This window comes from Triplophysa dalaica, chromosome 14, assembly GCF_015846415.1.
Source record: "Triplophysa dalaica isolate WHDGS20190420 chromosome 14, ASM1584641v1, whole genome shotgun sequence".
NCBI lineage: Eukaryota > Metazoa > Chordata > Actinopteri > Cypriniformes > Nemacheilidae > Triplophysa > Triplophysa dalaica.
In genome coordinates this window covers 22,502,534-22,517,075 of record NC_079555.1, presented here as the reverse complement: position 1 = coordinate 22,517,075, position 14,542 = coordinate 22,502,534, and the positions used below count along the sequence as shown (strand labels likewise).

At 41.0% G+C, this 14,542-nt stretch overlaps 1 protein-coding gene across 11 annotated transcripts in view; it reads left to right on the top strand.

Moving 5' to 3' along the window:
- Positions 1–9,714, top strand: part of ppfia1 (PTPRF interacting protein alpha 1) — a 57,150-nt gene extending 47,436 nt beyond the window's left edge. For 9 of the 11 annotated variants that reach the window (XM_056766652.1, XM_056766645.1, XM_056766643.1 and 6 more), the window contains 7 exons: positions 149–324; positions 835–932; positions 2,152–2,327; positions 2,410–2,478; positions 4,486–4,654; positions 4,795–4,863; positions 8,658–9,714. In XM_056766652.1, coding sequence (XP_056622630.1) covers positions 149–324; positions 835–932; positions 2,152–2,327; positions 2,410–2,478; positions 4,486–4,654; positions 4,795–4,853 — 747 coding nt within the window. In that variant the 3' untranslated portion in view covers positions 4,854–4,863; positions 8,658–9,714. Of the gene's footprint in view, positions 1–148; positions 325–834; positions 933–1,897; positions 2,053–2,151; positions 2,328–2,409; positions 2,479–4,485; positions 4,655–4,794; positions 4,864–8,657 lie in introns of those variants that run through there. The other 2 variants (XR_008908850.1, XM_056766651.1) reach the window with 2 other exon arrangements.
- The last annotated feature ends 4,828 nt before the right edge of the window (positions 9,715–14,542 follow it).

Below are 14,542 nucleotides of genomic sequence, written 5' to 3'. Positions count from 1 at the left end.
TTGTGTAGTGTCATGATGACAGATGCTCCCGACAGGAGGACTGTTCTCATTATATTGCTTTTGTTTGGTTTTGCTAATTGAATACTTATCTTCTTTGCTGTGTCATTGTTTCCACTGAATGTGTGTGTGTTGTTGTGTTTGAGATCAGACTCTAGCCTATGGTGACATGAATCACGAGTGGATCGGTAACGACTGGCTGCCGAGTCTCGGTTTACCTCAGTACCGCAGTTACTTCATGGAGTCGCTGGTTGATGCTCGTATGCTGGATCATCTGACGAAGAAAGATCTCCGCACTCAGCTGAAAATGGTGGATAGTTTCCACAGGTCAGTCAGTTTATTGTTAATCTAACCACATGTGAAGTCATATCACACACCGTTCATTGTCCATCAATTCAAGTTCTTATTGTGCGTGTGTGAAAATCCATACGCTGGGTGTCAAAGTGATGTCCAACAGAGTTTAGTTCCAATCCACACCTGCTTGGAGGTTTCTAGTAATCCTGAAGACCTTGATTGGCTGAATCAGGTGTGTTTAAATCAGGTTGGAGGTAAACTGTGAGCTGCGGCCCTCCAGGAATTGAGTTTGACAACCCGGTAGAAAGGAATGCAAACTTGTCACCTTTCGACGAAATTCCCTGTTTGGGATCCAAAATGGTTCATTTTTGTGATTGGTGTAGATCTGATGAGTTTTTGAAAATAAGGGATATACTCCTGGATGGAAAATCAGTGGTAACAGTTGAATTGGACACGTGTGCATTTTTGGTTTACTTCATCACAACACTCACTCAGCAACAAGAGCTATAAAGGTGGGCTGATGTTTATGTTTCTGGCCTATAGGAGCAGCTTTCAGTGTGGTGTCATGTGTTTAAGACGACTCAACTACGACAGAAAAGAACTGGAACTCAGACGTGATGAGTCACAGATTGAAGTCAAAGGTAAGCAAGCATCTTTCTGTTTTTTTCATGTTTGTTCAACTGGTGAAAAGTAAAAAGATGAATTGGTCATCTCAATGAATTCATGTAAGGTCACAAAAGATTCAAACCATTTCATTACATTATATAGATTTCTTTAGCGTAACACCAGAATATACACAAAAATAAGGAATATTTTTTATGTGTTTTATTTGGCTAAATATAAGTATTAAAAAACATGTTTTTGAAATCAATTTTATTTTATGACCCAAAAAGTGAAGTTGTAAAAACTCGAAACTCAAGACTCGAAAACATCCCTATGAAAGTAGACTCCGAGCCAAAATGTTAAGACTAGAGCCAATGGCCAACTATCATGAAGGATTGTGCGGCTCTTTGAGAGTAAACAAGTTTCTCAAACCAGCAGGTGGCCATATTAGTCATTACAAAGAGAAAAGTGAGTGAGAAAGGTGCATATACAAACCATGAACAAAGCCATGCTTGCTTATTATTTTCACACTAGCCTCACTCACACTTCAGATTTATCTAGCTTCTTCAAATGTAAAGACATTTAATGCAAAAGACTATATGCTTAGCACTTAACCCTCCAAGCGCCAACCTGAACCAACGGTACCTGAAAAGAACAATTTCAATGCAAATGTTCATGAGCTCCAGTTACCAATCTTAGATGCATATGCAAAGTACATTTACGATACAAAATGTATCAATGAATAAACAAATATATTATACAACCATTTTCAACATTTCGTACAATCAGTTCATTTTTACATTGAGAAACAAACAATATTTTAAATGGTCCGTTACCACAATGCTTCTTCATTGTCTTTCTAGTCGCCATTGATATTTTTAGGATGTGACGTTTCATAATCATTTTGCTCAGGTGCTGCAAGCTATTAACTGTGGTCCTTTTTATGGGAGATCTAGTGTAGGAGAGATAACACCTTTACTCAGAAAAACTCTTACACACACAGTTTACCTAAAGCCTCCACAGTAAACTCATGATGAGGACCTGGACGTGCATAAACACAATGAAGAGTGAGCGCTGATCTCATCGGGAGAGAAAAGACACAAAGCGCTGATCATCCACTAATATAATGGGTCAGAGGCTGTTAATATAGCCTTCGAGGTAAAGTCTATGTGGAAAGCAATGGGATGCTCGACTAGAGCCCAATAAGGAGCTTCAAATGGAAGTAACGGAAGTGCTGATATGGTTCTGTCATGGCAGATGTGCTGGTGTGGACGAACGAGCGTGTCATTGCTTGGGTGCAGTCTATGGGGCTGAAGGAGTATGCTGGAAACCTTAAGGAGAGTGGTGTCCACGGAGCTCTTATTGCCTTAGATGACTCCTTTGACCACAACGCCTTGGCTCTGCTTCTGCAGATACCTACACAGTGCACACAGGTAGTACACACACCTGTGAGTGATCCATCCAGTGATCGTGTCCATTCTGATCTCTTTACTTTTGCCTGTGGTGTGTTCTCAGGCTCGGGCAGTACTTGAGCGGGAGTACGGTAACCTGCTGGCTGCAGGAACTGAAAGAAAACTAGAGGAGGTGAGTGTGTCAACTGACCTTCTGTTTGGACACTAGTTGTCGGTTTTGGCCAAAGTGTTAAATATGCTCGTGTTCCCACACGCTTTAGTTTGAAGAGAGAGTGTCCCTCGGAAATGAGCACCCTCGAAACACTTGAAACAAGTCACCCTCCTGAATACTTCAGTTAAATAGAGCAGAAAATAAACCTGTTATTGTCATTTATCTGTAAATAGCCAAAATGTTCAAATGATTAATGTGCCCTTAGCTCAAAACAGGCAACTGCTTGCTTTAATAAAAGCATAAGAGGAAGTTTTGTTTTCTGAGCCTTACAGTACGGCTGTCAAATGATTAATCGCATCCAGAATAAAAGTTTGCATTTACATATGTCTGTGTGCTATGCTGATTCATTTTGTATTTATAAAATCAAAGACATAAATGCATTATATTTACCAATAATTGTAAATGTATATAAAAGTTTATTATTTTGCATGCATATGTATGTTTTTATACATTCAAAATGAATGTGTACGGTACACAGACATACAGTGCCTATTAAAAGTATTCACCCCCCTTCAGTTTTTTCGCATTTTGTTGTCTTGGTCCCTTATGTTAAACTACTGTATATGACATGTTTTACATGAATCTATACTCCAAAAATAAACAAATAAAATAATCAAATTGCATAAGAATTCATCCCCTTTTCTGTGAAATTTGACTTACATTTAAATTTACATTTAGTCATTTGGCAGACGCTTTTATCCAAAGCGACTTACAGTGCACTTAGTACAGGGACAATCCCTCTGGAGCAACATGGAGTAAAGCGTCTCTCTCAAGGACACACTGGTGGTGGCTGCTGGGATCAAACCAGCAACCTTTTGATTTACCAGTTCAGTGGTTTAACCCACTAACCCACTGACTTGGAAGCATTCTATTCTTGCTTGTTGATATTAGTACACTTTCAGTGGAGTTCACCTGTGGATAATTCAATTGTATAAGTATGATTTGGAGCGGCACAAACCTCTTAATAAGAGGTCTTACCGCTGAAATTCATCTCAGAGCAATAACCAAGCCATGAGGTCCAAAAAACTATTAGTAGAGCTCCGAGACAGGATGATATCAAGACTACAAATGTAAAGCTGCTGCATTGAAGGGTCACAGAATCATGTGTTCAATTTAACTCTATTAAACATCAATAGAAGTTTTGAACAACCAGATCTCTTACTTGAGCCGATACACTGTTCAGATTCATTGATGGAGAAGGGTCTTGGTTAGAGCGGTGACTAAGGGTGTTTTCACACCTAGTTTGTTTAGCCCCCCAAACTCTCTCAGCGCAGTTCAGCGTATATATGTGAACAGTCCAAGTGACCCCCCTAATAGCCCCCAAAAGGGAACCGTACTGGTTTGGGTACGGCTCGTTTGTGGTTTGATTGGTGACATGTGAAAGCAGTGAAGTCACAGTCTGCTTTGCATTTTGTTTGACATGTTACCTGGAGGCTCGCCACACCTGCAGCTGTGTGCTTTGTAGTGCATGCAAAACAAAAGTAAAAAGACTAGATTTATTAATGTACCACATGTAGATATTCACTGGAGCCAGCATGTCATTGTGATGTTTCTATTCTTCTACATGTCTTGATTAGAAAATCAAGCATATTTAAATGTTCAGTCCGTACATCAGTCGAGAGAAACTTAAAAAAGGACCAAAATCACTGCATCACTCCACTAATCTGTGCTTCATCATGGCAGACTCAAGACTCTCCTCAGTGAAGACATCTGCAAAAACACTTCAACGAATCCTTTAAACTGTCAGAAACAAGATTCTCTGGTCTGATGAATCTCAGTTTCATGCATCATGTCTGAAGAGCACCAGGCACTGCTCAACACCTGTCGAGTCCCGTCTCGACAGTGAAGTGTGATGGAAACAGCATCATGATGCAGGCTTAGGTCTTCCAGTTGAAGAGAAGGTCTGTGATACCGGAACAGCCATGATAAAAATCACTCAACAGATGTGTTTCTTTTCCCTTACGGCAGGATGATGATGATAATTTCCGGCGTGCACCCTCCTGGAGAAAGAAGTTCCGGCCCAAGGACGTGCGTGGAATGAGTGTGGGCTCTGCTGACACACTGCCTGCCAGCTTCAGGGTGACCGGTGGCGGACCCCCATCCACTGCCCTGCTGGCAAAGAAACCACAACTTGATGGTAGGCTCAAAGTCCATACACACCTGTGTTAGAGTGTCTGAACTCACGTGCTTGTGACCAGATTGTGTGGCTGTGGTGTGTTTCTGCAGCATGTGATGTCATGTTTATTGCGTGACTAATGTATGTGTGGGGGGGTGTAGGGAGTGTTAGTGGAGTTCAGCGGATGGACTCTGCTGCGGTCAGAACCTACTCCTGTTAATATCTGTGAGGTGAGTCTCATTTCTGCATTAAGCCTCCTTCATAGAACCTTTCTCATTCACAAACATCATGTTAGGCTTTAAAGGAGCATAAATATCTGACGTTATGATATACAAATGAAATGTAGGCTAAAAAGCAAAAGTTTGGCCTCAAAACTCTCTCATTGAGTGTGTGTACATGCACAACATAAACGGAAATCTACCAAAAGTCCGCTTAAAAAGAAAACCTGTTGTCACATGTTAACATGCACAGTAATAAAGCGGCAACGCATAAAACAGCGTTTACATGGAAGTTTTTGACTTGCCGGGTTTCTCTTGCGCAGTGACGTCACCGCTGGTAGTCCGTTTAGTAGGGATGCCAAAATACTCAATATAACGTTCGGTGCGACCTCCATGGTTCAATATGTGTAAGTGAAATGTGGTTTTAGGTTCTGCGTTTCAATTATTTCCGTGCTCTCAATAACACTGTGAACTGTCTCGGTCCGTGTCTGTCTGTATCCTGAGATAGATTAACGCATCCCCATGAGTAATATTTAATAGCGAGTGGTGGTTGGATGGTGAAGCGAGACTGCCTCCAACATGAGAAGCATGTGCTGTTGAGAGAGGCGGGCTGGCTTTATTGTATGCTCGTTGTACTAAAGTGAGAATCTCAGAATTTGTCACATCAAGAATGTATTTATGAACTGCATGCGAAGGCAGCATGCTCGTGACCCCGCGAAGAAAGAGCCTCTACAGCCCCATGACAAAGTCAGTTTATTGAAAGTCATACTACTCGCCGGCCTTTCAGACAGATATTTACGTCATAGCAAGAGCGCCTCCAGGCAGCTATTTAGTGTTACATTTCTTGAAATTGATTGCATTTGCAGTGACGCACCTTTTTCATGTATTATCTTTGGCCTTTCTCATCGAGCACTGGTGTTCTCAGTGTTACACGCACTGCACCTTTACTTCCATTACTGCAATCACAAGTTTTACATTACGTTATTTGAAATTCTATGATGTGCAAATCCTCCGAGGTTCTTATTGAACCATGGGTGAGCTGTGTTGTTGCATCCCTACTGGAAAACAGTCAGAAGCTGTATTATTTGATCTCTTCTCATGTCCGCAGAACCTGCATACGCAACAATAGGTCTTCATTTTGACATTTCTACATCAACTGCATGATTCCAGAACAGACTTTAATGTGTTATTTCACTGTTACTTCCGTTTTGGACTTTTACTATTGCGCTGTCAGACATGCGCACATAACCAGTAAAGGTGTTCACATGCAGCGCCAAATCACAGTAATGGGCAAAAAACGTCCTCTGCCGAGCGGGTTTTGCTTACGCCGTTAATGACCTTTCCCCAATAAAAGAAAACTGTTTTACGTATTTACATGAGTTTACATATATCAGTTTATTAAACATAATCTGAGTAAGACTGTGCATGTGAACACACTCACTGATGCTGGATCAGATGTGGAACTTTGAGGAAGGTAAAGAATTGACTGTCTTTTTGAATTCATTTTTAACAACCCTAATACAAGCGTGGCCTTTTTCCAGCGTCTAAAGGAATATTTCATCCAAAAAAAATCTCATCATCGGGTCACACCCTCACTTTATCCCACATGTGGATTAGTAACAGATGCACATCTGCATATTTTCATTCTTCTTCATCAAACATTCTCCTGTTGGATGCATGTTTGTGATGCTTATGTGTGTTAGACGGTCAGACACTGTGAGTTGGTGTAAGTGTATCTCAACAGCAGCGCGGCGGGTGCAGAACTCTTCTAATAACAGCAGCGGCTCTGGGGATGATTCTACATCACGCTTTCCTCACACTCGCTCTGATCTCTGAGTATCACCCAACACTCATCCCATACTAGCACTGTTTTTTCCTCATCATATTTTATTGTTTTATTTCTCACATGTGCACATTTTTACTTTCATACATTTCCATATATCTGCACTTCATTACTGTTTTTACCTCAAAACAAAATAAAGAATATATCCTACTTTTTAATCCACTACATTTCATAAATGAATGTTGTTGTTTTAACATTTTAATGATAATGAGTTAATTTAAATCCACCACTTTCTTTTACCGAAACATTTTTACTTTTAAAAGTAAAGTACTTAAAGCCGCACTGTAATGCCTTTGTACGCGCAGTATTATTTGATATGTTGACGTCATTTCAACTGAAACATGCTGAGAGCGCAAGTGACCACGTCCCCTTTTCAAATAACCAATAGCGTTTTGTTTAGGGCACACAGTCTGCCTGATAACCACAGTGATGAAAAAGTCTATTGAAAGAACATGAAGATCAGTGAGAGCAGTCATGTGTCCTTTGAGTTTGTTATTCATGTTGATGAGTGACACTGATGTTTGTCTTCTCTACTCTTCAAGACTGTGATGTTCCATCTCTTCCATAGTGTAGACTTGAAACGGGTCAGATACGATTTGTTCTCTCAGCTGATTTGTGAGCATGACCTACGGATTTGATCACGTCTGTGCTATAATGTCTCTGAACCAGACAAAACTCACGTACGACTGCTCGCGTGACACTGATGTGAAATGAAGACTTTAATGTAAATGTCCACACTGTCTGGATAATCTCCCGTCTCCCATCTAGTGCATTATGTGTCATTCACCTTGAAGGACATTATAAATGTGACAACAAGTATCTGATATGAGACGCCACTTCCGCATCTCTCATAGTGAAGGGGGTGGGACTCTGGATTCTAAAGCAGATCTGATTGGATGAAGTGTAGTGTGATGTCATGGAATTTCTAGATTTTTTGGAGCTCACATGCCAGACTGTCAGTTTTGAAGGCCTAGATCTTCTGAAAGGGGATTTTGTCAGCACTCGGGAGCATGTCAGTTTATTGACGTCCTTGAGGCTCACTCATTCTTAATAAACAGAAAAAAAAACTTTCATTTTGATTTCACTGGATCCTTAAGTACTTGTAAAAAGCTATTTATGAAATGTACTGGAGTAAAAGCAGGCCTTTAATATAATGTAGTGAGGTCTCGAAGTACAGATACTTGAGTAAATCTAGAACTCTCCATCTCTGTTTACTGCTCAAAACTATTAGCGTATAAGAAGTGTGAATTGCACAGAGGCATTAAAGTGGTCAGGCTCGTCCTCCACACAGGATATAATGCTATATTGGTTTGTTTCTCACATAAAGCTATCCAATGACAGCGTAAGAAAGACTTGAAATATAGAACATTTGTGGTTTCTTAATAGATAGTCCTTTTTAAAGCTGAGTAAAATATGTGGCTAATGGACAAGATCGGTCCCATCAATTTGATACCTGATCCATTAAAAAGGTCCGTATCGATCCACATCCAAAATATTGGTGGGGGCGGACGGGCTGGGCGCTAAACTCTTATTGGAACAGCAGAGGTGCGGATGCAACGAGAACTTGATAGATTTGAGATGCTTATGAACCAACAAGAAGTGATTTATGTGCTGCTACTTGAATGTAGTACAAATGTGTTGTGTTTTAGTTTCTGTTTTGCCACATATATCAAAATTAGGAGTTCTCTCACACAAACCTACCATCTGAAGACAAACACCAAACATCATATAAGTCACGAGACATAGTGAGGTCATGCAGAGAGGACGATTTATGGTAAATACGCTGAAAATATCAACATTTTAACATGACAGGTTTGTGTTTTTAGAGCATCAACATTTTGGATGAACTATTCCTTTAAGACACTGTGCTGGTGTACATAATCATGTGTTTTGCATGTGTATCTTTCTGGTCATTTTGCGTTGGATGTGTCTTTTATTTTAACGGTTTGATGTTTCCTCTCAGTGTATGTGCATTACCTGTATAGGTGAGGCCTTAAGAGAACGGGCTCTCGTCAGGACAGAACTTCAGTGGTCAACACTTCAGATGATTCCCTCTCACAGAAGATCTGTAATGCCATCATCGGTCAAAACTTAAACCCAAGAGTATATATTTGAGATTATTCTTCTATTTATGTATGCCACAAGGACATTTCATTCATTTCAAGTTTTGCTTTTCTTTTGTCACCTCTTAAATCCTGTTTCTTAACCCAGTTCAAGTCTTCTTGATCTCTTTTAATGCATCACATGTCCCGAGTTTTTAAACTGTACGACTGAAGGCGTCTAATTTAGTGGTTTTAACCCCGTCAGGCTAAAAAGACATACTCAACCTTTCTATATGGACTTTCCCCACAAGTGGCCTGAGTCATGGGTATACTGTGAATGTCAGAGTTGGTACATATATATATATATATATATGAAGCTGTTTTGTTAACTCGTGGCATTTTCATGATTACCTGTGATACCAAAAAGAAACCCTTGGATAAGCCATAATGTATGAGGGCTATCTTTCTCCAAACATCGATGTCAGACTGAAACTCCTGATCCATTCCTTAGTGCTGCAGTACAGGTGTGTATGAAGAGACATGTATTGTTAGGTGGACCAATCTTCCTCTGACCGCAGCACAAACTGTTTTCTCTTCGATTCTTCAGCTAAATGAATCTGTAATGAAGCCTTATATTTGTATCCTACTTGATTTGTTTTTCTTCAACTTTTTGGCCCTTTTGTTGTATGCAGCACCCTTCATGTAGGAAAGATCATATTTGAATATCAGACACAGACTGGAATCATATCCCAGTTTTGCGTTGTTTGTAATTGTGTATTCTTTAGTCACATGTATAATTGAAATCATGTTACGATCTTTTTTATCGTCTTTTATTTAAATCTCCTGGTCCTGTAATAGAAATAATGTACAGTCTAACTACTTATCAACTATTTTTATCACAGTATTATTTATTGCATACATTTCAATAAAATACTGAAACATATTTTCCACTGCCAATAAAAGTCTTTTTAAACAGAATCCTTCATGAAGTGCTACTCTGTTAGACTTCCATAAAACTGATGTTCTCATTTTTTTCCGGTTTTATTTGGTGACACAAATCATACATCTGATGTGTTCCAGTCACTGATGGTTTTCTCCAGGGCCGTGGCCTCCAGGTGTAGTGCTGTGATCTTTGGGTCGGCTTCAGTCAGTTACGAATCTTACCCTTGTTTCCTTTGCAAGATGAACATACATGGTTATGATGTGGGTGTGTAACCAGATATCCTAAGTGATCGAGCATGGGAGAGTGCAGCATCCTGGTCTCAAGCGATAGTAGTGCACTATATTTACTTCAACTGAACACTGGAACCAAATAAGTGGAGGGACGACCGCACGTTTTCAATATTACAGAAAAACTAAAGTAAACAAAGAGCCAGCTGACAACAGGGAATTCAACTAAACTGCTTTGTCAGACCGCAGTTTACGGAGCCCAGTTTAAAGCCTGTGAGCATGTCAAATAAAGACACCACACACTATTATAATGTTCTGAAAATGTTTCATATCTTTAATACTGAAATGAGCTCAAATAATCGTTTTAAAGAGGCACTTTCAGCATTTTGGTATTTTCATGAAACACAAGGTGCACACATAAGTGTGTGTGACTGCATTTTCTAGCACAACAATTTTGTATGTCCTCTATCCACCTCTGCATCTCAGCATCATAAAAAAAGAGACTGCTGAAAATCTTTCTTTGTCATTTCTGAATTCACTCCCTGAGCCTTAAAGGTGCTGTTTGTTGTTCCTTTGAGGATCTATTGACAGAAATGCAATATAATATACATAACTATGTTTTTTGAGGTGTATAAAGATCTTACGTAATGAAGCTTTGTGTTTTTCTTACCTGTGAATGAGCTATTTCTATCTAAATACACCGCAGGTCCCCTTACATGGAATCCTGTTGTTTCTACAGTAGCCCTGAACATACAGACTGTTCTACAGAGTGTGTTCTGTCACTACACTATCTCGAAAACTTGAGGACCCCTTAAATATGTGCCAGCTGTAGTAGTGATTTGAAGGGGAGCCCTACAGCAACCTCACCGCTAGATGTCACTAAATTTCATACACGTGTGTTGGAACTAACACAAGTCAGGAAACTGTTGAAGTTTGTTTGCAAACAAAAAGTATCCTCGCCTCTTTATATCATTTAATGCTGAACCACTGGAGAGACATGGACCATTTCAAGGATGTCTTTACTCACTTTCAGTGCGTTAAAGTTTGGTTACATGGAAGTCTATGACAGAAAGCTCCTGGACCTCATCAAAACTATCTTGATATGCATCTTAATTTGCGTTCTGAAGATAAACCTAGGTCTAAGGGTTTTTGAATGATTTGTGGGTGAGTAATTCATGACAGAATTTTCATTTTTGGGCAGGGTGGTTTTTGAAGGCTGCTGTGGCCCTCCAGGAACTAAGTTTGAGACAAGTGCTTGTTGCAAAAAATATTCAGACACTAGATATAATTTGTATTATTTTCAAGCAGGTGCAGAACACAATAGTTTATTTATGTGAGCAAGGATAGCAAATTAAAGTCACTGTGACAAATTATAACTTAAAATATGTTAACAGTGGATATCCAGTAAAACGGATACAAATTTGGGACTAAATTATTCAGACACATTCACCAGACATTTTGTGTCATGGTTAGGGTTGGAATCCTACGAGATTGGAATCAAAAGCAGGGTGCAACAAGTCTTTCTTAATACATACACTGAGTACAGTCACAAAGAGAGATCCTTGGTCCTTGGTGGAGCCACAGCTGCTGACCACACATATAGGCTGGAGGAGAACACCGGTGGCGATTGGCTGTTGCTTTGGTTCGTCTTTCGGTTCAGGCAAGAACACCTCTAGCTCCGAGGTGCGTCGTCAGTGCTGATCAAAAGTCAGAACAGACGGGACCGTAAGATTCAGGTTCCTGTGACGAAAACAGAGGAGAATTTTAACTAACAGAACATCTGAAAGGGGACATACCTGGCATGGAATCGTGGGTGTATTCTACACACGAGAGCTGATTGTACCAAAATCCTGGTTGACCCGCTCACATTGCCCCGTGGTCTGGGGCTGAAAACCTGAAGACAGATTCGAGGAGGCCCCGATCTGTCTACAGAACTCTGTCCCGAACCAGGAGGAAAACTGAGGACCCCTATTGGAAACTACGTCGACCCGCAAGCCATGGAGATGTGATTCACCAACAGTTTAACGGCGTCCCGGGCCAAGGAGGCTTGGGAAGGGAAATGAATTGCATTGCATTGAGCATAAGGCGAGCAGGCCATAATGAACTGTCTGACATAAGCAGAAAAATGACAGCCACCAGAAACGCTGAAGGATGGCCGCCAACATTCCCAACATTCCTGGATGGTAGACCAATCTGGACGTACGACCCCACCGAAGGACTTCGGGACGCAGCTCAACCGGAACAGACAATCTGCCTTCCTGACACTCAATTGGCACTTGTACCCCTCGTCAGGCCTCCTCCTCTTGCCGTTCGGTACCCCAGGATGATAGCTCCGGGAGGATGCCTCCGGCCATAAGCTCTCACACAGGGGCCTCAAACTGGCAAGACAGAGCATCAGGCTTGACATTCTTAGACCGGGGCCGGTACAAGAGGGTGAAGTTAAAGTGACCAAAGAAGAGTGCCCAGACGGCATGGCGCGAGCTCAGTCTCTTGGCTGAATGGATGTATTCCAGAATCTTGTGATCCGTCCGGACCAAGAAGAGTTAAGTTAAAGGATAGCCATGTTCATTCAAGACTGCATTGATGGAGAAATTATGTGAGCATCTAAACATTTCCATCTTTGACCCAATGCAGTAATATTAAAGCTTATATTTTCCTGAAATATCCATAACATTAACAACAAAGATGACTGTTTATTTACATTTACATTTATGCATTTGGCAGACACTTTTATCCAAAGCGACTTACATTATCCTATACATTTGTTTCTGAGTATGTGCAATCCCCTGGGATCCAACCCACGACCTTGCGATATTAACACAATGCTCTTACCACTGAGCTACAGGAAATCTTTATCTGTCCATAAGATGTGTGTGAAAGTTTGTTACTATAGCAACAGGTTCCCTACGTGTTTTCTTTTGAGAATCATCATAAAGCCGTCATAAAACCTCTGCCAAAATCTTTCTCTCTTCCAGGGGGCCTCGCCATCACCCTTGCATCAGCCTTGATATCTGGGGCCAGATTCACTAAACAGGGCAAAATAGTATGAGAGCGCATTTAAAAATAGCGTTGATGGTAGTGAACATTTCTGCAGGTGATTTAGCCGCACATTTAAAAATCCGATGCAATATCTCATTCCCATGAGCAGAAATACTCCTCTCATAAAGTTTGTGTTCCCACGTCTTTTCAGCGCTAATTGTGGCTGTGTGTCTTTAGTTAATACAGTCAGTAGCGGTTTTAATCCAAAAGAGCTGTTGGTAAATCTGGCACCTTGTTACCAACCAGTGTACCCTAGTAACAAACTAGAATATCTTAGCTACACACTGTGAACATCTTAAAACACATCTTAACTAAAGATGGTTAGGTAAAAGACCCTAACAACAGCTAGAAACCACATGGAACACCCTTGAGACCAGCCTCAACCACCCAGATCATGCTAACACAATGTCAATCTAAAGATCAATCGCGTCATTTTCTTTTGTCCATTGTAAAGATCCGGTGCAGGAACGTAAAACTGTCAAAAGAGCTATAGAAATGGATGTGTGAATATGCAAGATTGAATATGCAATAAGAATAAAAATATGCAAAAAAAATATGTATTATCAATTGTTTTGAAATAAAACAACAAATGAAAGCTGTGAGAGAGAAGTAACGAAACTCTACAGTTTTACATTTACATTTGTGCATTTGGCAGAGGCTTTTATCCAAAGCGACTTGCATTGCATTATACTACACATTTGTTTCTTGACATGTGCAAGCCCTGAGACTGCCAGCAGCCATATCACCCTATAGCCTTAGACTGGTTACCCCCTGGAGCTAAGCAGGGCTGAGTCTGCTCAGTACCTGCATGGGAGACCTCCTGGGAAAGCTATGTTGCTGCTGGAAGAGGTGTTGTTGAGGCCAGCAGGGGGCGCTCACTCTATGGTCTGTGTGGGTCCTTATGCCTTTGGTATGGTGATGGGGACACTATACTCTAAAAAAGCGCCGTCCTTCAGATGAGACATTGAACAGAGGTCCTGACTCCCTGTGGTCATTAAAGATCCTTTGGCACTTCTCATAACAAGTAGGAGTGTAACACCGGTCTCCAGGCCAGATTCCCTCCACTGGCCCTTGTCAATCATGGCCTTCTAATATTCCCCACCCGCTTAATTGGCTCTTTCTCTCTCTACCGATAGCTGGTGTGTGGTGAGCACACTGGCGCTGTAGTACTGTGGCTGCCGTCGCATCATCCAGGTGGATGCTGCACACTGGTGGTGGTTGAGGAGATACTCCCCACATGTGATTGTAAAACAATTGGGTGCACAGGAATACACAATAAAAGCGCTATAGAAATGCCTCATTCATTCATTAGAGCGATGCTCTCACCACTAAGCTACAGGAAATCCTGAGCTGAAGTTTGTGCAGAAGGAACATAAATAACCAGATATGACAGAGACGAGCCTTCTTCATCATCACTGGCTGGCCTTTAGGTCAGGATTGACATTGTAATCGTGCATTGATTTTTTGCTCTCCAGAAGGGGGCATTCGGCTTCTGACCTGTTGACCTCGACATTTATTGTTTTCAGAGATGGAGATCGTGACGGATAACCCCGTGGATAGGCAGGATTATTAGCAGGATTTAGGGCCAGTGAATGTG